Source organism: Eubalaena glacialis, chromosome 3 (assembly GCF_028564815.1).
Source record: "Eubalaena glacialis isolate mEubGla1 chromosome 3, mEubGla1.1.hap2.+ XY, whole genome shotgun sequence".
NCBI lineage: Eukaryota > Metazoa > Chordata > Mammalia > Artiodactyla > Balaenidae > Eubalaena > Eubalaena glacialis.
Window position 1 is genome coordinate 115,796,644 of NC_083718.1, and position 13,771 is coordinate 115,810,414.

The 13,771-nt window shown below is 37.5% G+C and overlaps 1 protein-coding gene across 3 annotated transcripts in view; it reads right to left on the reverse strand.

Moving 5' to 3' along the window:
• ZNF326 (zinc finger protein 326) overlaps window positions 1-11,206 on the reverse strand; it is a 35,447-nt gene extending 24,241 nt beyond the window's left edge. Inside the window, exons 1-4 of one of the 3 annotated variants that reach the window (XM_061186338.1) lie at window positions 11,052-11,206; window positions 9,077-9,121; window positions 1,652-1,687; window positions 1,445-1,556 (exon numbers count right to left, since the gene is read on the reverse strand). In XM_061186338.1, coding sequence (XP_061042321.1) covers window positions 1,445-1,556; window positions 1,652-1,687; window positions 9,077-9,121; window positions 11,052-11,067 — 209 coding nt within the window. In that variant the 5' untranslated portion in view covers window positions 11,068-11,206. Of the gene's footprint in view, window positions 1-1,444; window positions 1,557-1,597; window positions 1,688-9,076; window positions 9,122-11,051 lie in introns of those variants that run through there. The other 2 variants (XM_061186341.1, XM_061186339.1) reach the window with 2 other exon arrangements.
• Window positions 11,207-13,771: the final 2,565 nt, after the last annotated feature.

The window sequence follows — 13,771 nt, forward strand, 5'->3', positions numbered from 1 at the left end:
CTGCATATGAATTTTCAAGGCAGATTAGAAAGAATACATTTTATAAGGTCTTCAATTATTTGAAAAATTATTCCCTATTATCAAAAAATTATTCCCTAGTATCACATAAAATTATCACATAAAGCTACTCTAAAAAAGGGAGTGTACAGTCTCCTCAAGGTTTTAATAGAGTCAACAGAAGAAACAAATCATCTTACTTCTCACCAAAGCATGGATTACAAAAGTCGCTTATCTTACAACATAGTTTTATAAAGGCCCACAATTACACGAGATAAATGATAACATCTGCATAGTTTACGCACATTACATTTACAATGTAATAGGGCAGGAAGAGTTATGGTAAAACATTTAAATGTGTTACATTACTTCAATTATTTACAGATCACTAAATAGAAGGTACTATTTACTTCTGAATCCTAGTAACCATATAAAAATTATTCCTCTTTTCAACTACATTTTTCAAAACTTCTATCACATAAGCAAAATTGTTGTATCTATTTTCTTGATTTTTCTCTACTATAAACCATAATGGCACATTTGAAGCAGAAAAAAGAAAAGTAAGCATCATTCGGTCCATCCTTAAGGAATCCAGATCCTTCAATTTATGAAGAAGGACAATACTTTCAAATGTTTCCTAACTAGTTTTACTTATATCTAGTAGGAATCTTTGTGCCTCAAAAAGTAGACCCCCCTTGACCTGAAATGTGGTCAACCCTAAAGCCTGTAGGAGTTCAACTAGGTTTAAGCTTTACACAGCATTAACAGTGAAACATAAGTACAATCTAAATTCTACTGCATTAAAATAAGCAAAGGTATCATACTCATGGCTTTAATATAATGTTCCTAGTCTAGAGCACAAGTGTTTCTGGTATAAGCAGTACCTGCCAATAAATAATCTAGACATGATTTAAAGAACACTTTTATTATTACAATATGCTCTTGTAACTTACTTTAAAATTAAAATTAAAATTAAAAGAATAACTATTTTAAATGTTTCTTAGAAATTGAATGTTGCTAGACTGGTTCAGTTAAACCCATTTTAGTCAAAGAGTGCTTTGCTGCTTTATAGTAGTAAAGATTTTTGGAAATTCATAACAAAAAGCTTCACAAATAATATTTCCAATAACATTTTTATATCATTTGTTCAGGACACTCTGATTGGTAAGCAGTTAAAAGTAAAAGAAGTAAAAAAAAAAAAAATGCTCACTGCTAAAGACAGAAAATCTTACTCTATTATAATGAAATGATAAAGGTTTTCCTGAGATTTTCCTAATGTCTGCCAGTGATGCTGAGATAATTTTTAGAACCATTAACACCTTTCAACATTTAAGGTGATTCTAAATAGCAAAGTTCAAGTAGCGTCACATGCCTAAGGAATAGGAAATTAGAATATCCAGAATCTTACAGTCATCTAATTATTTGGCCAAGTGATGAAGCAATTTACCTGCTACCCCCACCACCACCACTGTGACTGTCCATGCCATATGACTGGTTTAGGTAGGAGTCCATGGATCTTTGACCCCCACAGGATCCATGGCCATAGTCACGATCCATCCCTACAAAGAGTTTAAAAAGAAAAAAATTAAATGACGCTCACCTTTACTGGCACTCAAAAGAAGAATTTTTAGATAAATATCCTTGAATGTCAGACCTCCATAAGATCCGGGGCCATAATCACGATCCATTCCTAAAAGAGTCAATAGCAAAAGGTCAGTAAGATACCATTCTCTTCAGGAATCTTTGCATAAAACACAAGATATTCACATCAATCATCTGAGATGTTAATTCATCATTAACATTTAAGCTAAAATCACAATAGACACTGAAGGAAAAAACACACAGATTATAATCTACTGAAAAATCAGATTTGCTAATGAAACCTAATTTTTCAAAGAAAAACATTATCAACTAAAAAGTTCTATTATTAAAATTATCTTCAGTATAGCCAATGTTTATTTGACTAGGGTACTACCATAAGGCCCTGTGTTAGGTGCTACATGGTACATAATTAATAATTCCTATTCTCAAGAAAAGTCAGTATTTAATAATGTCAAAAGGAAAAATTTTTGTTACAAGTATAGTCTTCTACATCTAACTCCTCTCAAAATGTCTAAAAACTCAGAAGCAGCCACATTTTAAATTAGCCCAATTGAAATTAGTTCATACAGTAACTGAAATTGATATCTTTAAAAAGTAAAATCAGAGTAGGGCCTATCTGTGGTACTGTGCCTATAAATAATGACTCAACAAATATTTAAATCCTCAAATACTTTGAATAAAGGGAATGAATGTGAATTCTAGCAATGCAGACACTAAAAAAAATTATGATACAATCGAGGCACTTAAGTATATTTTATTACACTGTAATTCCACTTACATCCCAACCTCTGACATGAAAAACAAATACAACAAAAGAGGTAATAAAATGAATTTACTATGATTATAAAATTGAAAAAATTTAAAAACCATTCAGAATGTGTTTCCTATAAAGTCCTTTAAGATCCTTCATTTACCACCCTCTCCAAGTTTTATGCACTAATAAATGTAAGAATATACACGGAGCAAATACATTAATTTTTATTTTTTAAAAACGCTAAATTTTAATTATAATCATATAAATATGATTTCTGGTCCTAACAACAAAATCTTGCAACTTTAAACCTGAAAGCAACCTAAATGATCAAATTTAATCGTTTCATTTTATAGATTATGGAACTAAAAAGTCCAAAGAGATGAAATGATTTTCCCAAAGTCTCATAAATAACCACCCCTCTAGCTTCGTGCTGTCGCTTCTACATGAAACACTCTCTTCTACCACCCCAAATATCGGCTTGTTGAAATTTTCTAATCTTTTAAAGTCCATTTCAAATACTAATCCTTTCAAGAACATTTTTACTGATGTTGTCTCAGTTGATTATCATCTCTTTCTTTTGAATATCTGCAAAACTCTGTAGCTCTTACATGGTATTTATGATACTCTGCCTTATACAGTATTCTGCTATTTGTGGCCTCATTTTTTTTTTGGCTGCACCACGCGGCATATGGAGATCTTAGTTCCAGGGATGGAACCTGTGTCCCCTGGAAGCGTGAAGTCTTAATCACTGGACTGCCAGGTAAGTCCTGTGGCCTCATTTTAAATGTACACTGGACTTGTGGTCAGGGTCTGATTTTTCACAAATTTTTTATGCACCCTAGGACAGCAGTTTTCAATAGCCTGTTGACTACTGAGAGTTGCCAGGACCCCTTCAGAGGGTCCACAAGGTCAAACTATTTTTATAAATAGTACGAAGATATTATCTGCCTTTTTCACAGTGTTGAAAATTTTTTTGCATTGAAGATGCAAAAGCACTGGTGGATAAAACTGTTGGTGCTATAGCACAAATCAAGGGAGTGACACCAGACCACACTAGTAGTTGTACTGCACACTTGCAGTAAAAAATAATAAAATAAAAATGCCATCATTGCTTAAAGAATGTCCTTGATGAAGCAGTAAGAATTATTAATTTTATTAAATCATGACCTTTGAGTACACTCTCTTTATGATATTCTGCGCAGTAAAATGGAAAGTATATGTAAAGCAATTTTGCTGCATATCACTGCATAAAGTTCCATTAAGTGCCATAGTTCTCTCCAGGAAAAGCCACTGAATTAGCCACTTTTACAAGGAATACTATTTTTACTAAAAGGAAAGACTGACACTCAAAAACTATGGCTTTCAGACTTGAGCATCTGGCAGACACTTTCTCAAAAATGAAGTGAAACTCACTTCAAAGAAAAGAGGTGACAATATTTGTTGCCAAAGATGAAATTCAAGCTCTCACGTGAAAATTAGAACTTTATAAAACTTGAGCTTGACAGCTTCCCAATACTTAAAGGTTTTTCTGATAAAATTGATACTAGTATTACTGAATATGACTTTTTACATTGTACCATAAAATCTGTCAATATTTGGAAAATCTGAATAACTCAATAAACCGGTACTTTTCAAATAACTAATGCCTGATATTACAGGATCATAAATCGTAAAAAGATCCATTCAAAGTGCAAGGCATACAAATGGATTTTAATATAACAAAAAGTTTATCAATATACAGAAAGTACTGAGATATTTTACACTGTTTTTTGTTCATACTAAGGCTTCAAGTCAAGTTCATGCTAAGACTAAGACAGCATACCGCAATTCAGACTCTCCACACTGCAAGTGCTCAATAGTCATACGAGGTTAGTGTCTACCATATCAGATAACACAGTTCTAGACTGATAAAATAGTCAGTTATCTGTCTTTAGAGTTGGTAATTATACAATATAATTTGCTCATATCTCATATAGGGGACAATTTTGACATTAAAATAAAGTTTTCAAAATAAAAAGCTTTCCTCTAAAGGCCTCATATTAAAACGTAATTTTAGAGTTAGGTTCAGTTAGGTACACAAAACAAAAAAACTTGTATTTTGTTATTTCTGCTCATTTCTATTTTGAGTCAGCAGAGGCTGCCTTTGGATACTAAATCTTTCAGTTTTTTGATTCTGTGTGTTTTTATTTCACTACAGAGTCATAAATTACTAACATTTATTGAACACTCACCTTGTGCCAGGCACTGTGGAGTACACAAAAATTAACAGAGCTATCTTTATATAGCAATGACTTGGGCTTACTGTTCATACTACTGTTACTATTCAGTTAATTAAAAAGGAAAAGAGGAAAAGTCTTTACACGTATTGCATATAATCAATGTGATTATAGGGATATAGATTCTATAAGATGACCATTTATATATAAACAATATTCTTCCAGGTTACCGAATGAATTTAAAAATCACTTTAAAAATAAAGTTGTAAGACTATTAACATACCTTTACTATTAATATTAAATGAGAACAAGGATATACTGTACAACACAGGGAATACAGCCAGTATTGTACAATAACTATAAATGGAATATAACCTTTAAAAATTGTGAATCACTATGTTATACACCTGAAACATATAGTATTCCATCAACTATTTCTGAATAAAAAAATATATTAAATGAAAGTAACTCACTCAAAAATTAAACTGACATATTTTAAATCAAATCTATTCTATTGCTTTGATTACGCTATCATATAAATGATAAGCTCAACAAATGTTAAAACTCATGTATAATTAAATCACAAGATAAGAGCTGTGGAGTAGTATGAAAAAACAACTGACTTATGATCAAAATAACTAACAAGTCGTATGACACTAAGTCGTGAATGAGACCACTTTTTACCACCTCCACACTACTAGCATCATGGTGCAGGCCACCAGCATCTCTCACCTACATTATTGCAACAGCCTCCCAACTGGTTTTCCTGCTTCCACTTCTGCTCCCTCCCTTTCTGTTTATTGTGAAGAAAATAGCTAGAAGAATTCTGTTAAAATGTAAGTTAAATTATGTTCAATGCTCAGTACTTTCCAATGGCTTCCCATCTTACTCCAAGTAAAAGCTAAAGCCTTAAGATAATCTATAAGGCCCTACACCAGTGGTCCTTACCCACGGGCAATTTTGACCCCCAGAGGACATTTGGTAATGTCTGAAAACATTTTTGGCTGTCACCAAAATGGGTAGTGGGTGCTACCTGCATCAAATGACACAGGCCAAGGATGCTGCTAAAACATTCCACAATGCACAGCACATTCCCCCACAACGAAAAATTATCTAGTCCAAAATGTCAACAGTGCCAAAGTTGAGAAATCCTGCCCATTACCTCTTAACTTTATCTACCCCATTGCCTCTTAATTTCATCATCTATGGTCTCCCCTTACTCCACTCTAGCTATACTAGGTCCCTTGCTGTTCCTAGACTACAACAGGCATATATCCATTTTTGCACCTGCTATTCCCTCTGCCTGGAATGCTCTTCTTCTGTATCTGTGTTGCTCACACCCTCAACTCTTTCAGGTCTTCACTTTGTATTGCTTCCTAGATATAAGCAAATTGTCTTTGACTTTCAATGCCTTCTGGCTACACCTCACTATTCTAACCTTGTTTTAAGATTACTCAGCAAAAATCGTCTGCTGTAGTCAAGCCCATCTTCTTAAGTCTCTCTGAAGCACAGTGTACTCAGCCCTACCTTTGTTCCTGCTTTCCCTCTACCCAAAATGCTTTCCCTTTTTTGGTCTGCTATTTACATAAGAAGAATTATTTTAAAGCAAGAAGGAAATATGGAGACACTGGAAATACAACTTCCTTCCAAGAAATTTGTATCTTGACATGTTTTCCAGTGTCTTCTACTTCATTTCAGTTGCTGGAAAATACAACACTAACAATCAATGCATTGTTGGCTTCAACTGGTAACTACTACACACCTTTTATTTCCTAAAGTCTACAGCATTCTTCCCCTAGATAGCTTCATGGCTTGCATCCTCATCTCCCTCAAATCTATGCTCAAAAGTTACCCTTTTAGTGAGGCTTTCGCTAGCCAATCTCTTTAATATTGTAACACACACACACACACACACACCCTGCCCTGTGTTATTATTCTCCCTAGCAATTGCAATAGTACAATATATATTACTTCTTGTTTACTGTCTATTTCACCCCACTAGACTGTACACTTCACAAAGGCAGGAATATTTGTCCATTTTGGTCACTGCTGTATTGCTAGCTCCAAGAACAACATCTGATACATAGCACTCAATAAATATCTGCTGAAGTCAAATTACATCCCTGAAATTAAGTTCCTCATTTATAAAATGTAGATAACTTAGACCTCAAGGTGGTGTCAAGCAGTGGTCTTTACCTAAAGGTGCATTCCAAAATCATTCAAAGTAGTTCTTTAAAACTTACATAGTTGGGACCATTTACCCTAAAAATTAAGATTCAAGGGGACTAGAGTATGACCTAAACAGATACACTTTGAAACAGCTCCACAGGGAAGTCTAACAATCACCCTTAAATGAGAACCACTACTGGAACTAAAATTAAGGAAAAATAAGTCATAACATTAGTAAAAAACTAAGTTGAAAAGATATATGCACCCCCATTTTCACTGCAGTGTTATTTACAATAGCAAAGATATGGAATAACCCAAGTGCCCATCAATAGATTAATGGATAAAGATAATGTGATGTGATATATATGTATGTATATACATGAAATATTACTTAGCCATGAAAAAGAATAGAATCTTGCCATTTGCAACATGGATAGACCTTGAGGGCATATGCTAAGTGAAATAAATCAGACAAAGAAAGATAAATATTGTATGATTTCACTTATATGTAGAATCTAAAAAAAAACAAATCAAATCAAAACAAAACAAACAAAAAAGCCAAGCTTGTGGATATAACAGATTGGTGGTTGCCAGAGAAGGGGGGTAGGTATAGGAGTGGGTGAAATGGGTGAAGGGAGTCAGAAGGTACAAACTTCCAGTTATAAAATAAATAAGTCATGGGAATGTAATGTATAGCACAGTGACTATAGTTAGTATTAGTGTATTGCATATTTGACAGTTGCTAAGAAAGTAAATCTTAAAAGTTCTCATTACAGGAAAACTATGTATGGTGATAGATGCTAACTAGACTTATTGTGGTGATCATTTCACAATGTATACAAATATGGGATCATTATGTTGTACACCTGAAACTAATATAATGTTATATGTCAATTATACTTCAATTAAAAATAAAGTGCATGTTTTAAAAAGGTCATAACATTAGTGACAGAAATTTCTGAAGCTCTTTTTGCAACACTGTACATTAAGAAAATAAACTTCTGACCCTCTATGATTCTGCATTTCAAAGCCCTATATTTAAGCATTAAATTCAACTCTCTGTTACATCCTATTGGACAACATGGCCTTCTATTATTCCAAACCTCTTTGGTAAAAGTACTAGTCCTACTGACTCCAGTTTAAAATCCTGGGTTCATTTTTATTCATCCTTCTCAATTTTCTACTCACTACTAGGCAGCCTGAAAGTTCTGCTAATTTTCTCAAGAAATAGCTTAATATTTTTTAAATTACTATCATCACTTCCCAAGTTCAAGGTCTAAAATCCTTACACCTGAATTTACGAAACAGCCTTCTTGATAATTTTCCAGTTTTCAATCTAACCTACATGTGGATGCAAATTAAACTTCTTTCGGTAATTTTATTACATCACTCTGCTTCTCGAAAATATATTTTTCAGCACTCAATATACATTGACTACTTCCTATATGTTTAACCTTTTTAGTCAAATTCAAAGTTTCTCTAAATTCTTAGAGATGATAAATAGAAATTAACTGAATGTTAATTATTCCCATAAAATGACATGGTCTTCTTTACGTAGTAGTACATTTACTTCAGTTTTATTTAGTGAATATATTACATCCTGTACAGCAGTTGAATTTTGCATTTCTCTGGCAATTAGGATATTTAATTCCACTCCCTGGTGTCATTCATATAATGCTTTTTAACCTCTTTGAATTGTTCCATGTTCTTTTTGTGTTATTATCCTGTCTGGTAAAGCCTTAACTCTAATAACTATCAAAACACCACCCCAATTGTATGCTGCATACCTCTTATGATTTTACCTAGCTCTGTAGTCACAACTCTAATGTCATGCTTATGTCAATAAATAATCAGGCTTCTTTATGTGCTCCTCTAGACAGTTCTTTATATACTAACACATTTGGACACATTAAAGCAAATGACCTCAAAAACAAGGTCAAAATGTTACAAAAGAAGCAGTATAAAACAAAGCCAATAATCCACTTAATCTACTTTACTCAATACCAAAACCTCTAATTCAACAAAAATAACTCAGCTAGTTGCTTGTTAAGTCATCACTCAGTGCAGTCAGGGCCTTTTGGAATAAATTAAAGGATTCATAATTCAAATAAAACAGAGTCAAATTAATCTGAATAGCCCTAAGTTTTTCTGATCCCAAATTCTCTAACTCAAATAATATATATATTATAACAACATTAACACTGATACATCAAGAGACCAAACAATGACTGAAACAAGGCACAATTCCCCTTTTACATTGGTACTTTATATGGATGAAGAGAAAAACTGAAATGCATTCTCTTAACTTATTTCAGAGCAAATGAAAGAGGATACTCACCATTAAAGCTCTGATAAGTATTTCTGCAAGCAGAGTGTGTGTAATCTATGAAGACACATTTAACAGAAAGGAATTAGTGCATTAGCAAAAATCTGAAATTATATACCCATCTACTAAAAACAAACACAATTTTTAAAATGCCATTAATGCAATTATCTGCAAAAATAGGGTGTAAATAATTATAAATATTTCATATGGGAAAATACATAACCCTTTTTTTTCACTATCTCCCCAAATGGCAGGTTTATCATCCAAATCATGGTAATGTAAAAATTAGTTTATAAAACCTAATATATAATAACATCCAAAAAAGGGGATCCAGTACTGATTTATATGGAGTAACAAAAAGGAAGGCAAATATATTATGTATCAAATAATGCAAAAAGCAGGGACATCTGAGAATTGATTCTATGTAATATATAATTTTTTCCAAGTTAATATTTCTTTTAGCACTTAAGTTGCTCTCTAAAGATTTCAAGATCTTATCTGAGAAATGTATATACATATATGTGTGTATGTGTGGTGCTATATCTACGCAGGATGTGGCATCATCACCAAAAAATCATATTGATAATTTCTCTGTCAAAACGAATTTGGCAATTGTTAAATCCTTTAGTTAATTTTACTAATAAATATTGAAAAAAAGGAATTTAACAGAGTGGTCATTTGGATACAATAGAATCCAACTACACTACACAGGATTAGTCAAAGTCCAACTAAAACAAAAAAAAACACCAGAGTGTGCTACTGTTAATACCTAAACTTCCTGTTTCAAAGTAACTTAAAACTATCCACAAAAGGGTTATTCCAATCCCCTTTCACATACTTAGATTTGATAGCTTTAACTTTTTGTGGCATGAAATCAAATCAAAGATCAAAAGATCATTTAGTCGGACTCACAGCACATTCAAAGATAATTCTGGGGGTTGGGTTAGAGGCTTAGAACTAGGTAGTGAACTGATTTTATTTAGAAATGCCTGGTTACTCAGGACTAAATCCAGTTTATTCACACCCCTTCTCATGTCTCCCTACTGCTGTCATTACGTACTCATGTTACCTTGACACCCGTTCCTATAAAAGTTGGCCAAGATTTGAAGACAAGGTGAAAACCAAATTAATTTTACTTCGTGAGCCTATGAAAATGCTTTAAATAACTGGCCTGAGAGACGACTGAAAGGTCCTGCTAAAATACGGTTTATTTAAACAGCAAGTCCAACCCAGGCGGCTGTGCACAGGTCTGAATTTGAAGGGCATGTGATGCTGTGCCAGAACTCTGACTAACTTAAGTCCCATCCATACACCGTCCAGAGAAAAATGCTTTGCTTCACAGACGTATTTCAAATTAGGGATTAAGGCCCGGGCAATGTTTGTTGGTGGATAAATATCCCAGTTTGCTAACCAGAAATACCTTACTTTCCATTCCGGATAGAGATCTACCTATACTTATCACTTACAGATGCCCTTTAAACTCATCTTAAACTAAGACAACCAGGAACACGACCGTGAACAAGCCTATGAAAATCCTATCTGGCGAGAAGTAACCTGGGTTTGGGGATTGACTAAAAGGACGATCTGGGTCGCTGCCCACGGCGCGAGCGCGAGCCGCGGCAGGGGAGGCCCGCTCGCCGCTTAGCCCGAGACCGGGAAGTTGGAAGCGTCGGGGCAATTTCCACGCAGCGGGGCGGGGACCAGTCTGGGGCCGAGTCCGGAGGCCGCGGCGCTTTGGGCGCGTCCTTCCCCACACCGAGGCCGGCGCGGAACTCCAGGGTCGCGGGCCACAGCGGGCGCCGGGCCGGGGGATCGGGCGCGCGGGTCCCCACTGAGGCCGACTCCGGGCACCGGGCCCGCGGCGGGCGGGCGGCCTCCGGGCCCGCAGAACAAAGCCCACACGGCCATCTTGAGACGGTAAACAGACCCCCGGGGCAGGCCACCCCGCCTCCCGCCGCCGCGGCGACCAGCCAGAGGCCGCGCTTACCGTCCTCGAAGTCCATGGCGGAGGCTCGGGGCCGACGGCCTTGGCGGCGCTGGGCTGAGCTGTGACGGGAGGCGAGCACCCGTGACCCGCGGTTACACACAGCCAGTCAACGCGATCAAGAACGGCGCTACCGGCCCAGGAGCCGCAGGCCACAGCGAGGCTGGGGGGCGGGGCCGGCCGGCGCTGCCAGCCGTCGCAGCGCGGCCTGCGATTGGCTGGCGCGGGCTGGTGGGCGGGCCCTCGAGTGGGGGCGGGAAGCAGGTCTGCTGTCAAGCTCCCAGGTGCTGACCCTCTCGGAGCGGACGAGGGGTAAGGAAGGTGGAAAAAAAAGGAGCCCCAGAGACTGGCCGGGGTCGTGGGAAAGAGAGCTGGGTGTTCTGGAAGGTCTGGCTGCGGCCCGCCATGTTTGATTCTGGCAAGAGCGAAAGGATCTGGTTGGAATACCTTCCTCCTGCCCGAACTAATATATTATACCACGTGCCGACATTTTGCTTTTTATTGGCTGGTGATGACTGATCAGAAAATGTTAAAATCCTTATGGAGTTTCTGTCGTGGAGACGTAGAAGTCCAGGACGTTTTTAGAACTCTGGGAGCAGAGGAGAACAGACTGCTAAATAGGAAACAATTATGAGTGTGATCCAAGACAGGCCATGATCAAGTTCTGAGTTTCAAGGTGCAAAATAAAAATGTTGTAAAAGTTAACAGACAGGGAAGATTTGTGGCAGGAGTCATCCAGAACTTGAAGAACAACAACGGGCAAACACACATACATATTAGCATTGTATTATTGTCACTTTGGAAATAGTGTTGGGGACAGTGGGCAAAGTCATTCACCCACAAGGCAATGTGGAAAAAAACAACTGTTAGGTCATTCTAACCCTGGAGCAGCTTGAACTCCAGGTTAGAAAACATTTTTTTCATAGCACAAATGGTGTCAACAATGAGTTGATCACAGGATAGGAAATCATGAATCAAGCCCTTTGCCCTTCTTTGGGGTCCAAGCAATTGAGGGAACCAAGTTCCGAGAAAGCAGCCCCTAGAAACAGGACTGAAGGAAAAACTCACAGGTATACTATGTTGCATTACTGTAGCCCCAAATCTGGGCAGGGCACTGTTTCTTCCTCATCACTTTCCTTCTCCACCCTGATTGATTCACCCAGTTCTCCACCCTTTTATTGTTGTTTTCTTCTTTTTTTTTTTCCCTCCTATACATGTTTTCTATTCACCGGAGTAGAACATGTTGAAAACTGAACTCATAATTTCCTTCCTCAAACCTGTTCATCCTCCTTTATTCTTTCATCTGTGTTTGTGGCGTCATGAGCAACCACCCACTACTAATCCCAGCCAGAAGCCTGCGACTCATCCAGGCTACTCCCATTCTCCCATCCTCAATCCGTACTGAAGTCTCTCATCTGCTTATTACCTCCTAAAATGTCTTAAATTTGCCCCCTGCTCTCCAACTCACTGCACTACCTGAGTTAGACTCTCATTATCTCTCTCCCAAACTATTGCCATAGCTTCCTAAATAATTCTCAGGCTCCTCAGGGCCGCTGTGATCTAAAGGCAAATCTGAACATATCATGCGTCTCTATCACGGATTAGGTGAAGGCAAAGCTCCTTAACACAGAGCACATCCAGCAGGGTCTAGCCACTGCCTGACCTCCCATCTTCCTACATTTCTCCCTCCTCCTCTCTCCCCTACTCTTTCCCTTTTGATTGGCAATTTTAAGCTACTTGCAGTTCCCAAAACACCCCAATGCTTTTTCATACCACTGAACTTTTGCTTAGGTTTTTCTCTCTGTTTGGAACACCCCCAGTTAACCCTACTCATCCTCAAAACACAGTTAAGAATTTATTTCCTCTAAAAAACGCTCCCACATCCCACCCCCACCCCCTAGACCAGTACTTCTCAAATATTAATGAGCATATGATTCACATTCAGTCAGTCTGGGTTGGAGCCGGAGAGTCTGCATTTCTCACAAGTTTCCAAGAGATGTTGCTGCTGGCAGTCAAACTAGACTTGGAATAGCAAGGCCCTGGGCCCTGGGATCTATTAAAAGCCCCTCCTCTGAGTTCCCTGGACCAACCTCTGCTCCAGCACTATCTTCCTTGCATCAGATACTGTTTGGCTTTATGTCTCTCCACATTAAAAGCCCTTTGAGATTAGACCTAAGTCTTCTTTGTATCCTAAGTGCCAAGCACGTAAGTTTAACAATTAAAACTGAGCTCTCCCTGAGGTTTTTAACTTTTTTTCTTGTTATCAAGGCAAAGGAATGATTTTGTAATCTGAGGTCTTCAGGTCTTGGCATAAGTGAAAGGAAATAAACATTGGGTCACTATTTGTATTTGTGTATCATGTGCACACACACGTATATACGCACGCTCACACACAAACACACACACACCCCTACCTTACTCCCCTGAAAGAGAAAACTGCCAGACAAGGAACTCCTAACTCCAGAAGAAATCTGACCTCAGCACGAACGCCTGGAGAGCTAGAATGTGTCTCTTCCCTCCTTCCTTCCTCCTTCCCAAATAGGAAGTGTTCTTGAAGAGGCAGGTGGCCATACCTGAGACACCCCGTAATACTTGAGAAACTATCACATCATCCCCTAATTCACTTATGGAACGAATATTGGATAAGCACCAACTATGTGCCAAACATCCTTTTCTTCATTGTTATCTCTTTCCTGCCCCCCAGGGTCTGTACTTTGCTAGGC